The following is an 18,757-nucleotide window of genomic DNA, read 5'->3' on the forward strand; positions in this document are numbered from 1 at the left end:
CTTTATTACCTACAAGCAAATAAGGGAGTATGTAAGCTACCCAAATGCTCAGACCAGCTTCAAGTTTGCAAACAAGAAAACAGCGACACTGTGGTTCTTGAGCCACTGGACACAAATGTTGCACTTTTCAGAAATAGAGATCGCTGCTTGTTCTTTCACCTTTACTGTGGCATCAGCGATACAGTTTTTCAAATGTGGGTGGTCAATTGCTTGTATGCAAACTTCATTAATCACTGCGTGCAACAGAAGGGAGACCAGAGAGGATTAGCATAAGGAAAAATCTCTTGTTAGGATCAACTTTTGAATCTGGATCAGCAGCTCAACACTTCCAAAGACAAATGACAGCTTTGTGTTAATTATAAGGTACTTGAGTTTCAAAGCTTAATGGATCCCATTTTTCTTTTTCCTCATACAATATATTCTTAAAATATAAAATTCTAGTTTCTAGCCAACAGACTCGCCTGCAAATGTTGCATCTGGAGTACGCATCACAGTAACTTCTTTATCCACGGTGAAGATTTCCATTCCTACACTTTAAGAAGACAGATTTCAGCTTTAAAATATCTCAATATTATATTTTTTTGCCTCATTGCAGAAATATCAAAATGTTTCATCAATAATAAAAAATAGGAACTTCCTTTCAGAATAATAAGACTGTAAACAGATGACAGCAGCTTTTGCAGTACTGGATTCTTTGATACTCAAATTACTAATAGATTATTATTAGTAATATTAATTATTCATATTATGATGTTATTGCTGAATCTGTTTCAAAACTCCACCACTAAACCACTTAGATTTTGAATCAAATCATAGTCTGAGACCTATTTTGTCCCTAGAAGTGAAGGAGCTCAAAAAGTTTTAAGGCTGCTAAAAATTCAAGTGATCCCCAATTCTTGAGGAAAACCAAAATCAAGTATTATTTGGATCTATTCACTAGCTAGAATCCTTCACAGAACATCTGTCATGTAAACACTGTCCCAGAAAGAGTTGGAAGCACAGAAATGTACATCGGGTAAATAAAGAGCACACAATGGAAAATCTCAGTGATTATGTTCATGAGTATGGAGAGGAGTGATAACTCAAATATGACATAGCCATTAACAAGTTACCCTGTCACTGTTTCCTTTCTCAAGTGACGGCAGATGTCATCAAGGACCATGCATTACAGATGTTTCATCTCTACCAGGTACAGCATGTTTAATGGAATTTGCATGAAGAAGTTCATCTAGGCTAGGGTTTCCTACAAAGTACTGACAAGTAACAAGTCTGTCTCTCCCACCAACCATCCCAAACAGCTTTCAGATTTCAGCTAAACTAGACCTTGGGCAATACACCCAAAGCAACTTCAATACCTCACAGTCCCATTGGGAGAAAACAGAGCTCTTTTAAGCGTGGAAAGAAAGGTTTGGTGCTGTGGTAAGACTGCAAGAGAGGAGTCTATGCATGGAGGTCCCAGGCAGAGGATGAGGCTGGCACAGAGCAACACATGAAAAAATGACACAGACAAATGATGACAGAGTAGAAGGCCAGCATATTCTCTGTTGGCTGAACCTACAGTTACTTGTTTCCCTGCCAATGCCAATATGTGGAACCAGCTGCAAGCAGCTGGGAAACCAGCCATCCCTCTTTGGTGCTCTTATGTATTTGCTCAGCAATTACTCCAGCAATTTCACATGCATACTCAGGATTCAACTGCCATTATTCGCCAAAAGCCAGACGTTAAACTGGATGTCCCTAGGTCATGCACAATTGTATACCGTCATTTATGTAAAAATGATCACTAAGCAAACATCTGTGACTGTCAGACTACAACTGACTGTTCACATCTAGAAATACCTGTTTGCCTAATAACTGGAATAGCACATACATATTTAGAAATGCTATTAAACGTGTGGGTTTGCTTACATGCACTACTTTTTTACTTTCAACAAGCTTGCAATACTGCAAGTCAAGTCTAGATAGAAAATCCTAGCTAGCACAGGCTAGATACTAGTAAAATGACTACATCCATTTTACGATCAGGCTTGCGTACAAAGCAAAGCAGTCCTGAGTTCTGAAATTTTATCTACAACTAACTTATTACACAACAGCTGGGAAAGTCACTTGGCTTTTCTTCTCTAGTGTTTTCATCCCCCTCTTAGTAATGCAGGTTGGCGGGGACGAGATAGCAGAGAGAAGTCCCAAGGCCATCAAAAGGGACTTCAGGGCACTGGGGCGACTGGTTGAGGGATCAGGGGCACAGGTGGTGTTTTCCTCCATCCCATCAGTGGCAGGGAACAGCACTGAAAGGGGCAGGAAAACTCACCTGGTTAACAGGTGGCTCAGGGACTGGTGCCATTGGTCAAATTTTGGCTTCTTTGATCATGGGGAGGTGTACACAGCATTCGGCCTGCTGGCGACAGGTGGATCACAGCTATCTCAAAGGGGAAAAAGGATTCTTGGCCACGAGCTGGCGGGTCTCATTGAGAGGGCTTTAAACTAGCTTCGAAGGGGGAAGGGGACATTGCCCAGCTCACTAGGAATGAGGCCAGGCTTGGTGTGCCAGGGTCAGGGGTGAGATTGACAGCCCAGCTCAAGTGTGTCTATACCAATGCAAGTAGCATGGGCAATAAACAGGAGGAGCTGGAAGCCATTATACAGCAGGACAGCTACGACTTGGTCGCCATCACAGAAACGTGGTGGGACAACTTGCATGACTGGCATGCTGTCATAGATGGCAGGCCAACAAGGAGAGGTGGGGGAGTTGCTCTATATGTGAGGGAGCAACTGGAATGCATTGAGCTTGGCCTGGGGGCAAATGAGGAATGAGTTGAGAGCTTGTGGGTTAGAATTAAGGGACAGGCTCACATGGGTGACATTACGGTGGGTGTGTACTACAGGCCACCTGACCAGGATGAGGAAGTTGATGAGGCCTTCTACAGGCAGCTGCAAGCAGCCTCACTATCACAGGCCCTGGTTCTCATGGGGGACTTCAACCACCCTGACATCAGCTGGGAAGACCATACAGCTAGGCAGGCGCAATCCAGGAGGTTCCTACAGAGCATCGATGATAACTTTCTGATGCAAGTGGTGGAGGAACCAACAAGGAAAGGCGCTCTGCTGGACCTTGTATTAACAAACAAGGAAGGACTGGTGGAGGATGTGAAGGTCGGAGGTAGACTCGGCTGCAGTGACCATGAAATGGTGGAGTTCAGGATCCTGCTTGGAGGAAGCAGGGCGATAAGCAGAATCAAAACCTTGGACCTCAGGAGCGCTAACTTTGGCCTCTTCAAGGAGCTACCGGGAGGAATCCCGTGGGTCAGGGCTCTCGAAGGCAGGGGGGTCCAAGAGTGCTGGTCGCTGTTTAAAGGTAACGTCCTCCATGCTCAGGAGCGGTGCATCCCCCTGAGAAAGAAATCTAGCAAAGGAGACAGGAGACCTGCATGGTTGAACAAGAAGCTTCTAGCAGAGATCAGGTGGAAGAGAAAGGTCCATGGAATGTGGAAAGAAGGACAGGCCACTTGGGAAGAGCACAGGAATATGGTCAGAGTATGCAGGGATGCAACGAGGAAGGCCAAAGCCCACCTGGAATTGAAGCTGACAAGGGATGTCAAAAACAACAAGAAGGGCTTCTTCATCTACATCAGCAACAAAAGGAAGGCTAGGGACAACGTGGGGCTGCTGCTGAATGAGGCGGGTGTCCTGGTGACGGAGGATGCAGAGAAGGCAGAGCTACTGAATGCCTTCTTTGCTTCAGTCTTCAGTGCCAAGGCAGGCCCTCAGGAATCCCAGGCCCTGCAGGTAAGAGAGGAAGCCTACAGAGAGGATGAGTTTCCCTTGGTCGAGGAGGACTGTGTGAGGGATCGCTTAAGCGATCTGGACGTCCACAAATCCATGGGCCCTGATGGAATGCACCCACGAGTGCTAAGGGAGTTGGCAGATGTAATTGCTGAGCCACTCTCCATCATCTTTGAGAGGTCCTGGAGGTCAGGAGAGGTGCCCGAGGACTGGAGAAAGGCCAATGTCACTCCAACCTTCAAAAAGGGCAAGAAGGAGGACCCAAGGAACAACAGGCCGGTCAGCCTTACCTCCATCCCAGGAAAGGTGATGGAGCAGCTTGTCCTGGAGGTCATCATCAAGCAAGTGGAGGAAAAGAAGGTTCTCAGGAGCAGTCAGCATGGATTCCCCAAGGAGAAATCATGTCTGACCAATTGGATAGCTTTCTGCGATGACACGACTGGCTGGGTAGATGAGGGGAGAGCCGTGGATGTTGTCTACCTCGACTTCAGCAAGGCTTTCGACACAGTCTCCCATAATATCCTCCTAGGGAAGCTCAAGAAGTATGGGCTGGATGAGTGGTTGGTGAAGTCGATTGAGAACTGGCTGAAAGGCAGAACTCAGAGGGCTGTCGTCAGCGGCGCTGAGTCTAGTTGGAGGCCGGTAACTAGTGGTGTCCCCCAGGGGTCAGTACTGTGCCCACCCTTGTTTAAATTCTTCATCAATGACCTGGATGAAGAGTTAGAATGCACCCTCAGCAAGTTTGCTGATGACACCAAACTGGGAGGTGTGGTAGATACACCAGAAGGTTGTGCTGCCATTCAGTGTGACCTGGACAGGCTGGAAAGTGGGGCAGAGAGGAACCTGATGAGGTTCAACAAGGGCAAGTGCAGGGTCCTGCACCTGGGGAGGAACAACCCCATGCATCAGTACAGGCTTGGGGTGGACCTGCTGGAGAGCAGCTCTGCAGAGAGGGACCTGGGTGTCCTGGTGCATGACAGGTTAACCATGAGCCAGCAGTCTGCCCCGGTTGCCAAGGCGGCCAATGGGGTGCATTAGGAGGAGCGTGGCCAGCAGGTCGAGGGAGGTGCTCCTTCCCTTCTACACTGCCCTAGTGAGGCCTCATCTGGAGTACTCTGTCCAGTTCTGGGCTCCCCAGTTCAAGAAAGATGAGGAGCTACTGGAGAGAGTCCAGCGGAGGGCTACAAGGATGGTGAGAGGACTGGAACATCTCTCCTACAAGGAGAGGCTGAGGGAGCTGGGCTTGTTCAGCCTGAAGAAGAGAAGGCTGAGAGGGGACCTAATATATACTTATAAATATCTTAAGGGTGGGTGTCAGGAGGATGGGGCCAAGCTCTTTTCAGTGGTGCCCAGTGACAGGACAAGGGGCAATGGGCACAAATTGAAGCACAGGAAGTTCCGTCTGAACATGAGGAAGAATTTCTTCCCTCTGAGGGTGACGGAGCACTGGAACAGGCTGCCCAGGGAGGTTGTGGATTCTCCTTCTCTGGAGATATTCAAGACCCGCCTGGACAAGGTCCTGTGCAGCCTGCTGTAGGTGACCCTGCTTCAGCAGGAGGGTTGGACTAGATGACCCACAGAGGTCCCTTCCAACCCCTACCATTCTGTGATTCTGTGATAATGAGAGTAGTAGGTAGAGATGGCTTGCAATGCTAATGTCATTGGAATGCTGCATTTGATAATTAATATCCAATATGGTTACTCTTATGTTATAAAATGATACAAAATATTGGGTACTGTGAAAAAAACTATACTGACACCTGAAGGAGTCATTTAAAATGGCGAACCAGAACAGTAAACCAAAGCACTGAATGACCCTTCAGAGTCAGGCCTTCAGATCTGTCTTTCTTGATTCCTCACTCATAAAATATTGTCCTCAGAGAAGAGTCGCAAAGGTAAAGCTGGGCTCCCCACTGCAAGCAAGTCAAACCTCTGGCATCTGGCTGCACATCTTCCATTTCCCCTTTGCCCAGCACCCAGCTCTGCAGTCACTGGTTTGATTTCAGTGTTGCTGAGCCTTGCAAATGCACGGGAGGAAAACGGGAACAGTAAATACACAGCATTTCTGTGAATAAGGAAACACGACTGGGAAGAACGCAGACTTCTCACTCTTCAGAAAAGTTATGCCATCTGCCGCAAGGCAACAATAGGTGCATTGAATACCACCGGCAATTGAGGACTGTTTTCAGGGAAAAGTTCTCAAAAACTGCCTTGAGATACTAAGAACAGCTGTCTCAGTAAAAACTCTGGCATAACTTGTCACGAAAGCATGCAAACAGGTAACATGAGTCGAAATATCAAAAGGAAAATGTTATCCATGGTAAGAGGGTATGCGCCCAGCAAGCACCCAGCTTTATCAAGAGAAAGCAGAGAACACCTCACACCGGTTTCCCCACTCTCCAACACGACATTTGGACGACCACCTGTGGAAGCAAGGGCGCTTCCCGGGAGCAGCACACCCCACTTCTCCGCAGGAACCTGACCACACACCGCTGCCCACGCCCTTCGCCAACAGCCCCAGAGAACCGCCGCGCCCGGTCCCGTCCCGGCGGCACGGCCCCGCCTCACGCCGAGCGCTCAGTACCCTCCCCGCTCGCGAGCCCGGCCGGTGCGCCCGCCGCCCGGCCACGAGGCGCCCGACAGCTCGCTCCGACGCACGGCCGCGCGCCCACCCTCGCGCCCCCGCCCCGCGCCGCCCCGCGCCGACCTGCCGGGCGCATGGCGCCGCCGCCGCCGCTCGCTCGGTGTCCCCCGGGGCAGAGCGCGCCGCCGCCGCCGGGCCGGAAGCGTGAGGCCGCCCCAGGCTCCTCCCGGCCGTGGGGCGCCGCCGCCCGCGCCGGCCCCCCCCCATATCCCCCTCTCGGTGGGAAAGCGTCGCCGACCGGCGCTGAGGGGAGCCCCCGCTGAACCCCCCCCGCCGGTGGACGTCGTAGGAGCCTTCCGCCTTCGAAGCTGGTTGGCTGTGCAGAGAAAACGAGGAGAGCGGCCGGCCTTCCCCGCTCCGCCGAGCCTTGGGTTCGGTGCCAGGCCGCGGCAGGGAGCCCAGGTCATCCCAGGGAATGGCCGCGGCGTGTGGAAAACCCACCGAGGACCAAGGGCGCCGAGGGGATATCCCCCAGGGAGCTCTGTCACAGCCTCACAGTTTAGTGCCCTGCCGGGAGCTTGTTCTGCTGCAGCGTGATTTAACACCTCTGCTATATTGTGCCATATATATATATATATATATATATGTTGTTTTTTGTTTTTTTATGTGGGACAGAGGAAAACCGAAACCTGAAAAAGTGAGATAAAGCAGCCCGTGAGAGAAACTGCAGACACCACAGATCGCTGCTGCGCTGGCTGTCGAATGAACTTAGGAGCCATTCATCAATGCAGCGTCTTTCAACTTCGAAATTAAAGCCAGGCTCACCACAAGGAGCTGGAGTTGCCCCGTAAAACAGGGTTACAGGAAAACTGAAAGTACTGTCTGGAAGAAAAAGGTGTTGAGTTGGTTTCCAGAGGAAGCAAAGCTTGTCTGACTGCACTTCACGCAAGGGTGTGTGCTTCTCGCCCATCTGAGCTGCTGTGTTTCTCTTCCCCACCAGAACTTAATCGCCTGGTGGCTGATTTTGGTGAAATTTGTCAAAGGTTTTAAAGATCTCAAAGGTGAAGTTGTGAAATACCAGCTTCAGGAATGTGGGTGTCCAAAACAGAGGAGACAAATGCTCCGATCCGCCTGAACTAAGGGAAAGGCTACAGAGTGAATTCAAGCAGTATTAGAGAAAGGAAAATCCGCACAGAGGCAATCTTTATAGGTGCCTCAGCGAGACAAAACCTTCACAGTTTGCGATCAACCACAAACCACACAAATCTGCAGGAGGCTGGACTTCAGTCAAAGAACGACTTCTGTAAAGCCCTTGCGCGCTGCAGGGACCGTGACCAATAAAATATGTGAAAAACTGAACCAACGCGAGCTGTTCCTGTTTCTGTCACTACACAGGTAGATACTTGGGTTTTATTTGGTATGGTTTTTTTCAGCATGCTTTTGCTAAAGAGCGGGTGGTTTTGGTGAATTTCTGGCTCTGCCTGACCCACCACACAGAGGAAACCCCTAGCTACATATAGACAGGGAAAATCCAGACTAGATCCAATCATGTCAGTCTACACGTGCCTTGGGAAGAGCCTGGAATACCTCCCGTTCCTTTTTGCTCATTTTTCACTTCAGGTTTCGTTCATGGAAGTGACATGTATCTAGGCAATACCTCATTCCAGTAGTGTATTTTTGGGCCTAGAGTGTCAGTAGTCTTGAGTCATGAGCAGGATGAACAGGAAGGAGATGTCTTCTAATGGAGAAGCAGCGTGTTGAGGATAAAACATTTGGAAACACAGTGTCCGACTGTTTTGCCAAGGCAATAGTCATTGCTGCTTCTTACAAGACAGGTTAGATAATGTGGCTGGGATGATTTAGCAGGCTGAACTGTGACAATCTTCACAGCAGAAATAAGAATTCATAAAAGGAAAAAAAGATAATTAAGTATAAATGTATATAAATATAAAAATAACTACAACAGAACTTGGAACTTGGTCATTCCAGTAAAAACAAAACAAAATTAGGAGTTTTCCTGGGTGTTAGGATGAGGGACAAAATGGAACTGTGATAGGCCAATTATTTTAGGCCAAAACATTTTGAGAGGAAAGAAAAGTAAGCCAGCACTGTGGAAATGAGTCCTAAGATATGCTCTGCTTAGATTTTAAACCAAACAGGCAGGCTTCTACTAGTCATAGGAGATAAGCCTTCAGCAGAGTCCAAGAGTAAGAAGCTCTGCTCCACGTGGAGGCCTTGCTGGAGTGTTGGTCAATGTGCATGGCACGTGTGAAGGCTTGGCGATGGTGTGGGCAAAATGTGTGTTCTCCTCCAGGGGGAAAGAAAGAGGCATGGTGCTAGGTGCAGGGTCATCTGGGTGAGGCTGGAATGAGACCGCCTAGGACAGGTTGCTGAGAAAATGAAGATAGAGGTGGAACGTAATGCAGGAGTTGTGTTGTTAGATCACAGTTTAAGGGAGGATAAAACTTGGTGAGGATTGTGGCAGTTTTAAGAAGGACTGCTTGGCGTAATGCAGATCTTTCATCATGGCACGTGCACATTAACCCCCACCTGACGACAGTTAGGCCAAATGTGTTGGGTCTTTGCTTTTCGCTGAACATTGAGCCTTTGCTACTGAGCTGAACTAGCGTTTGCTTAAAAAAAGTTTTCGTGAGCTATGGTGCTTCCATCATAGCTTTTGAGACAGTGGTACTGGTCTGTCCAGGACAATGATGAGAACAACAGGGGTAACAGTGAGCATGTGCTGGTCGCTGACTATTTGCAGCTCGAGACCGCATGAGGTGTATCAAGGCCTACAACCAGCAACCTTATTTCTAAAAACTAAGTAGCTGAATTTTCCAACTGCAGCGTTGTTGCTATCGATTTATACTTCTTCCTATACCAGCCCAGTCACAAAAGCTTTCTCTGGTGAGTTGTAATGTCTGCATATGAATAGATACTACTGCCAATGCCATTTCCTGCAAAGACTCCTGCTGACAAATTAAGTCTACTGTGAAGTCTGTCACGTTGATGTCTTCTCTATAACCTGATAGAAGTATTAGCCTTCCCCAGTTCTTCAGCCTCCTAATGACTGCATTTTGTAGATACTTTAAAATCAAGGAATTTATAATTCATGCTGGAGGTGTAAGAACACTCACTGTTTCTAGGCAAGGAAAAACTAGTTGAATTGTTAACTAACCTCAGCACTTGTAATGAAGTGGTGCTATATTAGTGGGAAAACTAACAAAAAATCCATGTTAAAACATGAAAAACATGTCTTGGGAATGACATCAGTGTTGTGTTCCAGTTGTCTGGGTGTCCTCAATATGAATTTCAAGCTTCAATTTTAAGAAATTTACTTCAAGTATAAGCTTACCTCCAAACATCCTAGATACCTAACACTAATTTCGGGAAAATTATATACTTCTGTAATGCTTTTTAGCTTTAGTTTCTCACTGATTTTCTCAAAACTAATTTCTTGCTAATACTTTTTTTGTTTTTTCCTTTGTGAATATACTGCTATTGTTGGAATAGTGGCTTCTTATTTGAATATAATTAATATTCATACATTGCCATATAATTTTCTACATACATTACAAGTTTGTTTCATACAGGTCTGCTAAGGTTTAAACAACTTTTTGTCTGTTAAAGAGCTTGAAGTGGTCTTGAAAGATTTTTTCACATTTCATTATTAACTCTAAATTTTACTTGCAGCTTTCATTGTAAAATCCACTGATAATATTGCCAATTTATGCTACAATACAGATAATAATTCTATAGTCACTAATATAAACGGTTGGGAGTATTGCATTTCAGATGATACTGTTTGGTTTTGTATTTTAGCAATGGTTTGCATGTATGTGGGTTTTTTTAGATTCGTGCTGTAGTCGTGTTGGTTTATCTGCCCGTGCACACAGATACTTCATTTTGATATCAGATGTTACTATAGGAGTTAACGTGGGTTCAGCTGTGTGTCCACTCTTCTTGTCTAATGGAAAAAAAAAAAGGAGAAACTAAGTACATGATATATTTCTAAATATTGGTCAAATCTTATGAAGAGACATCAAAGAATGAAGTGTGTTGCTCAGTTTGTATGATAGCTTTCAAGGAAGCAAGAAAATAGTGCTTGGGACCTTCCTTTTATTGCTTAAATTCATGCGTACTAAAATAATAAATCACATCTAGAAGGGAACATGAGTGCAAAAGAAAATGTTACTGTACACAGTAACACAGTCAGTTAAGGGAAAAATGGGTCAAGTGAGACAAATCTAATAGCTTCTTTCTCTAGTACCGTTATGATTAAATTGGTTAATGACGGAGATGAAATGTAAGAGAATATAAAATAGGTGGCCTGGAACACAAAAGCACTGCCAGTATGTAATGAAAATGATTTGTGTCATTCTTCAAATTCATTCTTATATAAAAAAAAATTCTGTTTCCTCCCATAGCGTCCTTGGTGGTCACGAGTTTTATATAGTTTTGCAGAAAATTCAGATACATTATACATCTGTGTGGATTTAAGAAAACACCTCTCTTTACAAGTATAACAGGAATGAAATACTGTTTTTTCCCCCCTCATCTGTATAATATAATTTCATGTAGAATTACCTGTTATTGTGATTCAAGTTTTGGTATGCATATACAGGTCACATTAATCCTCAAGAGTTTGCTTAACAAAAATTTATTAATTGGGTGATATTTAAGCCTTCAGTGACTGAATTGATCATGTTGTGATTAGAAATCAATTCAAATGCTGTTTACAGCATGAGAAAGTCAATGCCACAATATAATGCTATATAGCAAGCTACTCTTACATACTTAGGAAGGTAATACCTGATGTGTCTTGTCTATGTCTTACGGTAATTGTTGGTAAATATGAATTTTTAATGCGTGCCATCATGGTTGTTTTATACTTTTATTTGAAAATTTGTATTGAAGAACTACACCACTGATAAATCACTTGATGCAGCACCCAACAGGATGTTCGTAGAGAAGTTTAGATTAAATTGATTTGGACTCAAATCCCATTAAATAGACAACAGAGTTGTTTATGGATTATAGGTAAAGCTTGGTCATAAATGAACTGCTGGTTTGTCTTCCCACATGCAACCCAGAAACAAAGGAATGACCAGAAAGACAATAAATATTTGCTCAAGAAAGTTCAGACCCCCAGTAGCAGAATACTGTGTTCCTTCGCTTCACTGAAAGCGTCACTGGATGCATACATACTGGATTCGTTGGACCTAGATTACTCACTGTCTTTGGACTGTATTCTTGGCTAATGCAAGTCAGGCTTACTCGCTCTTCATTCTCCTCATAGTCCATGGACACACCGTCCTCTGCATCATCTATCTTTCTACCTTTGTATCATATTGTATGTTCTTTTCAAATTAGTAAAATATCTGCCAGTATGTCTAGCAAAGCAGTTACTGCTTGAACTGCACAGGGGTGGTGCTTGGTGGCTCCTCTTCAAAATCAATTGTAAGAATGATCTGGGAGATAAAGGAAGGGGACACTTGAATTGCATTTGTGGAAAAAAGCAAATGTATGTGTTGGAAACCAGGAAGGACTGGTTGAAGACAACAGGATTGTAGCAACATGTGGAGATGAGGCTATTGACTTCAATGTTTGGGGTTGCAAAGAGAGATATTCAATAATGAAACCAGAGCAGAAGTGATGTGTAGTTTCCAACCAGTAGTCAGCACTCACTTCTTATCGATTGTATGTGCCTGAGAGACTAAGGTGACACCATTTTCTTCTCAGTAACCATGCAACATTATGCAGTCCTGACACCTGATTTGTTGAGGACTATTTGTACTTTCTCAGAACATAATTATTGTACTGTAATGATTTGTTAAAACAATGATGATTTACAGCCTCATTCTGTTAATTTGGTAATGCTCATACATTTGACCATGGACCATAGAATTAATTTAGTCCAGATTATAGTCATTATCCTTCAAGTAAGAAAATCCTTTTTGGATACAACTCAAGCAGTATGAAGAAACCAATGACATGTCTATTAACGAATATTTTCTAATAGCATGAAGTTTAAGTACTTTGTGGTAGTTTTCAAAGACAACTTGTCAGGTGGCAAATGAATTATAAAGAACATTTCACTGGAATGATCTTACTCACTTTTTAATTGGAGTTACTCAAAACCAGGTTGTACAAAACACTTAAAAATGAACAGTTCAGTCCTGTCAGAACAGAAGAAATAGACCATGTGACCCAAGGTTTTTTTGCTAAAATTATAGTCTAATTTGCCAATATTTTACTTTTCAGCTAATGATAAAATCTAACAGTTCCTGTTGCAGGAGCAATTTCAGCACACATTACGTTGCTATTTGCCGGCAGTTAACTACTTACAAAGATACAGTTCTTTTTCGTATTTGCCTCAGTTTGAGGTTTCGCAGGGCTTTTTTTAAGCTTGTTTTAGAATGGCTGGTAAACATGATGAAAGAGATGTTTTTTTTCTCAACGTCTTTTTTCCTCTTACTGATTTCAGAGCAGAGAAATACAATTTTGTAGCATAGATCATCATGCAAAAACTGTCATTAGAGTCCAGTGAGGAAAAACATATGAGATTATTTAAAATACCTAGTGATGCAAATTTATGGAACAGAAACAGAAGATTAGCAGCAGAGATTAAAAAACAAAATTAGAAACTGTTCACCACCAGAGTGGACAGTTTGCAAGATTAAGAAAACTCAAATGCTGTATTTCAGAGTTCTAGTAACTACCTGCTAATTTATACACTGTAATATTAAAATTTTATTTTACCGAGAAGCAGATGATTATGAAATTCATAGAAGTGTAATTACTGTAATCTTCAAAATAACTATTAAAAGCTAGTTGGTAGTCCTAGTTATTGAGCTACAAATTGTGAAGGAAAAATATGCTACAATTTTAGACTAGCCAAGTTAAATGTTCTGTTTGATAACACCTCAGTCAACTAATAATAATGTCTCTCAAAAGCACTTCCATCCCCAAATTCCAGTTCTGAGAGGTGATAATTTTAGTTGTACATACTGCACAAACTGGTTTTGTGTTGTGCTAGGTAGAGAGGGAGAGGTAGGCTTGACCCGAAAATATTTATGACCAGTCTTTTCCCCCATGACGTACCTGCAGGAGAAGCTTAATGCTTGGCTGTGCTTATGAAGGAAAGTATATGAATCTCAAGGAATTATGTTTCTCTTTTAGATTGTTTGCTTGTAGGTCATGTTGAACTGTTTTCTTTCGCTTTCTCAAAAATATTATTGTACCGAGGAAATAAAATTCAGATGGCAACTTCAGATCCACATTAACAAAATGATAATTTTATATACCTTCTTTCTGTGTGGGTTGATATTCCTTTTCTCACTTTGCTGAAAGTTGTCTTGTGAATTCTAATCTCTTACCTCCCTGTCTCACTACAGACATATCATCATGCATCCAGATGCATCACAAATATTAATTAGTTTATCATCTTGTCCTTATGGGATTGGAAAATGTTTCTTATCTCTGTTGCACTAAATCTCTGTTGAGGCTGGATTATTTCAGTACTTCAGTGAAAAAAAAAGTGATTTTTTTTTAGGAGTGTAGAACATGGAAGAGGGGCAAGTCTGAAAAAAACACGTCTCATACTCTGGTTGGTCCCACATCCGCTGTGGTGGAGCTGCAGCAAATCAAGTGTAGATGTGACTCATTTCCCTCTGTCCTGGAGTGAATGAGTTCAGACAGTCTGTAGGTCTGTCAGATAGCTGGGACTCCCAGCCACCCAGAAATCACCTCACCAGCACTGACGCAGGAGGGAGGGCTTGTTTGGTCCTGCTGGCATATTGTCTACATTGTTTTACACATAAAATTGGCATAACCAAGACTGGGGTGTAGCAGAGACTGACTTTCTTTGTGCCGTGTAGCCTGGTATCACTGGTTTAGGCTTTGCGGCTTGATAGAGAGGGGCAGAAAACACAGGACTGAGAGTGACTTTTGAGAGTTTCATGTTCGGTATACATGGTATGCATTTTTTAATTTTTATTTTATAATGTGCCTATAAGTAGGTGGGTACGTGGAAAGTAGGACAGCATGATGAGAATGACTGTTAATATTAAACAAGCTTTATATGCAATAGCTTTGTATAAACTTTCGAAGATTACTTTTTTCTTCCTCTATTCTATAGCAGTCTTGTGGTACCACAATCAGTTTTTCTTAAGCCCAGTCTGGAAACCCCTTATCGCTAAATAATTTCCTTCCCTTTTTATTAACTTTTATTTTTGAAATTTTCTGTCCCTCTGTGGGTAAATTAGCACCTAACCAAGAAGTGGCCTGATACTGTTTTTAAAAGCCCATCGGAAGAGAGGGAGACATGCTCAGTCAGTAATGCTTTTGCAGCTTCAGCCTCTTCTAGCAAACAGAACCCAGTGGAACCTGGCTATGAAGCTCTGCGTAGCAGTGATCCATTTTGGAGGGTACATAGAAACATCTTAATATACTTTTTATTGGAAAATAAAAGCGAGATAATTTTCTGTCTGAATATATAATGTATGAATTACTGCTTTTGAGACACTGATACATAAATTATAGATAGCCTTTCAGATTCTGCACTATGTATTATTAATTAAAAACTTAAGATCTTCATCTACATCCAAGTTACACCCTGATATCTAGGCCACTAGAGAACATATTACAGTGTTGGGGACTATATGACCCAGGCAGAATGCAATAAAATGCTGCCTTTTTGTTGTTTATGGGTAGCATTTCAGTACACAAAAGGCCCAGAATCTTATTCTGTTACAGTGGACAGCAGGGTTTTTTGCTTTATGAAAAGGAGGCGTGAACAAGAATGAAGCTGATGTTATATTTTCCTTCACACACATACACACACAAAGAAGAAATGTTTGTATCATGCTTTGCCTAGATTATATAATTTCCCACATGGCACAGCATGCTCTAGGATATCTCTTTTTCTGTGTCTCTCTCCCTCTTCCCATCCCCTCTCTTTACAATAGATTTTAATGTTGTTGGATGGCTGCTGTATTTACCTGTTAGATTCTTTCTCACTTACAGGTTCAGAGGGAAAATGATGAAGACAATCATAATTGCCTGGTATTTTTAATAGCTGTGCTTCTTAAGTAAAATCAAAAAGACACATAACAAAGCTCGTCATCCCAGCAAGCCACAGTCAGCAGCAATTCCTTTTATGTTAAAATGCAAACAGCCTATCATAGATGGCTGAGATGTTCTTTAGTGATTGTAGATTCATATGGAAGAATGTACTTGGGGAATGTCCATTGGTTGTTTCTTGTAATCTAAGGAGCATGTGCTATAATTGACAGATAGCCTTGAATTTGTTGTGTAAGGCAAAGTACAATAAAAGCTGATATCCGGCACATGTCTCCAATCACAAATTTAACAGCAATCAGAATATGTCTGCCCGATTCCGCACTTCACATTTCTTTTTTACTAGTTTTACATGGAGACCTACAGATGGTTTCATGTTTGTTTACACTCTGTGAATCAGTTGTAACTTCTACAGTAATACATGTTTTTGTAGTTTTTCATTTTTGCTGGCAGAATTGTTCCTGCTGGGACCATTACACAGAAGAGCTATGAATCTCATGCGAAAGGCAGACAGTACAAAATGAAGATAAATGCAAACTGCGAAAACCAGACTAGAATGAGAGCTGCACACATCCTCTATCTCCTGCACTGGAAACAGAGAAATTCTTTGAGGAGTGGACCTCCTTCAAAACCTGGACAGATCTGAAGTGTTTGTTGTCTCACAAACCAGATCTTGTCATGGCTTCCTTAAGCAAAGTTTCCAAAGACTCTAGGGGAATTATCACAGCAAGACTCAACTCTCCGAAGTGCATACATGATAAACTAAAATAAAAATTTGTCTTTAAGGATTTCACCCAGGGGAACTCATCTCAGGTAGTGAGAATAACAACCATTTATTTTCTTTTAGTGATGAGAAGGTAAAATAGGTGCCATCTGCTGATGATCCAAAGAAATAATTTTTCTCCTGTTATCTAACACCCTTGTGCTTGGAAGTAGCTGCCTTACTGAGCTTCTCGTTATATGCAGGCATCTTGTGCATGAATTGGAGTCTGCCTACCAAACAGCAGTCATGAATATTTGAATGAGTTATTTTCTGATGAATAATCTCTCTGCATTTCTTTGCAGACTAAGTGAAAATGGAAGGAAAGATTTGGCAGGGAGATGATTCTGTTGGACTGTAGTGGGGTAGCTGCTGGGATTTATAGGTTGCCTAGCTTAATTTTCCTCAGAGAAGGAGCTGATTCAGCAGTTGGGATTGTGGTTTATGCCGATGGCGGTCTGCCCATGCAATCAGCACAGTCGGAGCAGTGTAATCACCCTGTAACGCTACTTCAATTGACATTTAGCTTTGACTTGCAATGTACCCACATTTGGCTGCTTTGCCATGGTTGACAACCGAAGGCCCCTAACTAGGCAAAAAAGCAGGATTTCCAAGGCCTCCACAGACCAAGCACAGTAGTTGTCTCCATCCCCCACTTCTCTCCTGTTATAGGAACTGGGAGGTCATGGCCTTCCGGTGTTGGCCTACCCTGAGTGTTGGGGTGTATTGCAGGGTGCAGAGTCAGAGCAAGCTCTAATGGGCCAGGGCATGAGTGTATGAATGGCTTAGGGGAGAGGGCATGGTATGGGCTACGCCAAAGTGAAAAAGGATGTGGCATTGTAGGAGAAAGGAAACCACTGACCTTTTTCTATTTCCAGGCTCTGGGAAGCCCACATTGTGAGAGGCAGTTCTCATCATACCCTGCAAGTAACCCTTGGGGGCACAGTGATTCAGAGCTGCACCACTGAGTCGTAGTTCACCAAAAGTGACTTTAATTAAATACTTCTCTTGCAGCTTCTAGCTAAACAGAGTGGTATCAAGGTCAAAAATCATGCAGATCTGAAGACCGATGGAAACATGTGTGAACTTACAGTACTTAGAAATAAAAAACTTCAAAAGTGAGATTGAATTTGGCCTGCTGAGTTTAGGACAAGACCTTAGATATAGATGATGGAAGGTATCTGTTACCTTTATTTCAAAATTCTGATGCTAACTGCTATCAGGGACAATGCTCTGGACTGGATGTACAAAAAGTTGAATACAGAATTACAGTACCTTTCTTTACTGCTTCTCTGTGGTCCAGGGGAGGACAGAAGTTAGCTTTTCTCCCTTACTAGTAATGATACCATACATCGTACCTTCTTCCGTAAGTTCATACATGCAGGAATACATGTATGTATACTTGCAAATAAGATCTTGTAATGAAGCCGTGTTTCTCACCCACCTACTTTAGTATCCTGTAAGCAACCAGTCTGTACAATGCTCAGTCTTGTGCAGAGTTTTATGGTGCATGTGCTGATACAAAATCAAAGGATCTAGGCAATGCTGACATTCCCGTCATGTTCTCGTGCTTCAGAATAAATTGTGGTGTGCTTTCTGTTAGTACAGTGCAGTTCTGTGGGGCTTGCCTTTTAAATGCACTGTTTCAGAACAGGTTTTTGGAAATAACTGTTGTGGCAGCAGGATGCTGAGTGGTGTGTGGGCTGTGTGAAAGTGGCTCAGAGATGTGAAACTCCAGCATCATGGCTCATAGGAATTATTGGACACCGAACAAGTAAAAGCTACAAAGTGAAGGCAGTCAGTTGCTGACTTTTATGGTATAGAAAACAAATAATTGTTCGTCTGAGCCCTTTGACCCATTATGGTTGTGCAGAACAGGGAAGATGAGACATGATGTGCAGCAACTGTATGCAATACTGTGTATTTGAAATCCTCAGTGGAAAGATTCTTACTGGTGTTAGTGGAGATTGGATCAGCCCTTTAGACTTGAGCTGACTTTAGATACAGAAGGATGTAAAATTAAATGTCAAAATATAAAAATATATGTATAAGTATGCATTAAAAATGCTTATGCGCACACACGTACATGAATATACATATAAAAACTTCCTTAAAACATTTCTGAAACAACTGTGTAGAATAAATGGTGTTTGCAGAATAGTGGTTTTAGTGGCAGTCATTTGTTATGCTATGCTGTTCATGAATAATTTGATGCGTTTCTTTCCAGCAAAACTTGCGTCACACCACACGTACTACCTACTGCATATCCAGGCCACACATGTTCTGGCAATACCTTGAAAGTACTGAAATGGATTGTTTTCCTCCTGTATCTTTGATTAAATAAAATCAGGGCAGTTCAGAAACGAAATACAGTAGAGCTGGGTTTGTTATTTTTATTGACTTCTTCTAAGTAGTTTTACAAATTTATTTTGTTCTAAAATGTCGACACCATGTACATAGATTTATGTTTATCTGTGGGTACTGCATAGATCTGGTGTACATATACACACACAGGATTTTCAGTTACACGTACTGATTTTTTGTGTCTCTCC

General features: G+C 42.9%; 1 protein-coding gene across 3 annotated transcripts in view; it reads right to left on the bottom strand.

The window, feature by feature from the left end:
- BANK1 (B cell scaffold protein with ankyrin repeats 1) overlaps window positions 1-6,568 on the bottom strand; it is a 156,868-nt gene extending 150,300 nt beyond the window's left edge. For all 3 annotated transcript variants that reach the window (XM_075421449.1, XM_075421447.1, XM_075421448.1), the window contains exon 1: window positions 6,488-6,568. In XM_075421449.1, the coding sequence (XP_075277564.1) occupies window positions 6,488-6,500 (13 nt within the window). In that variant the 5' untranslated portion in view covers window positions 6,501-6,568. The remainder of the gene's footprint in view (window positions 1-6,487) is intronic.
- Between the last annotated feature and the right edge of the window lie 12,189 nt (window positions 6,569-18,757).

Source organism: Opisthocomus hoazin, chromosome 5, assembly GCF_030867145.1.
Source record: "Opisthocomus hoazin isolate bOpiHoa1 chromosome 5, bOpiHoa1.hap1, whole genome shotgun sequence".
NCBI classification, from domain to species: Eukaryota; Metazoa; Chordata; class Aves; order Opisthocomiformes; family Opisthocomidae; genus Opisthocomus; species Opisthocomus hoazin.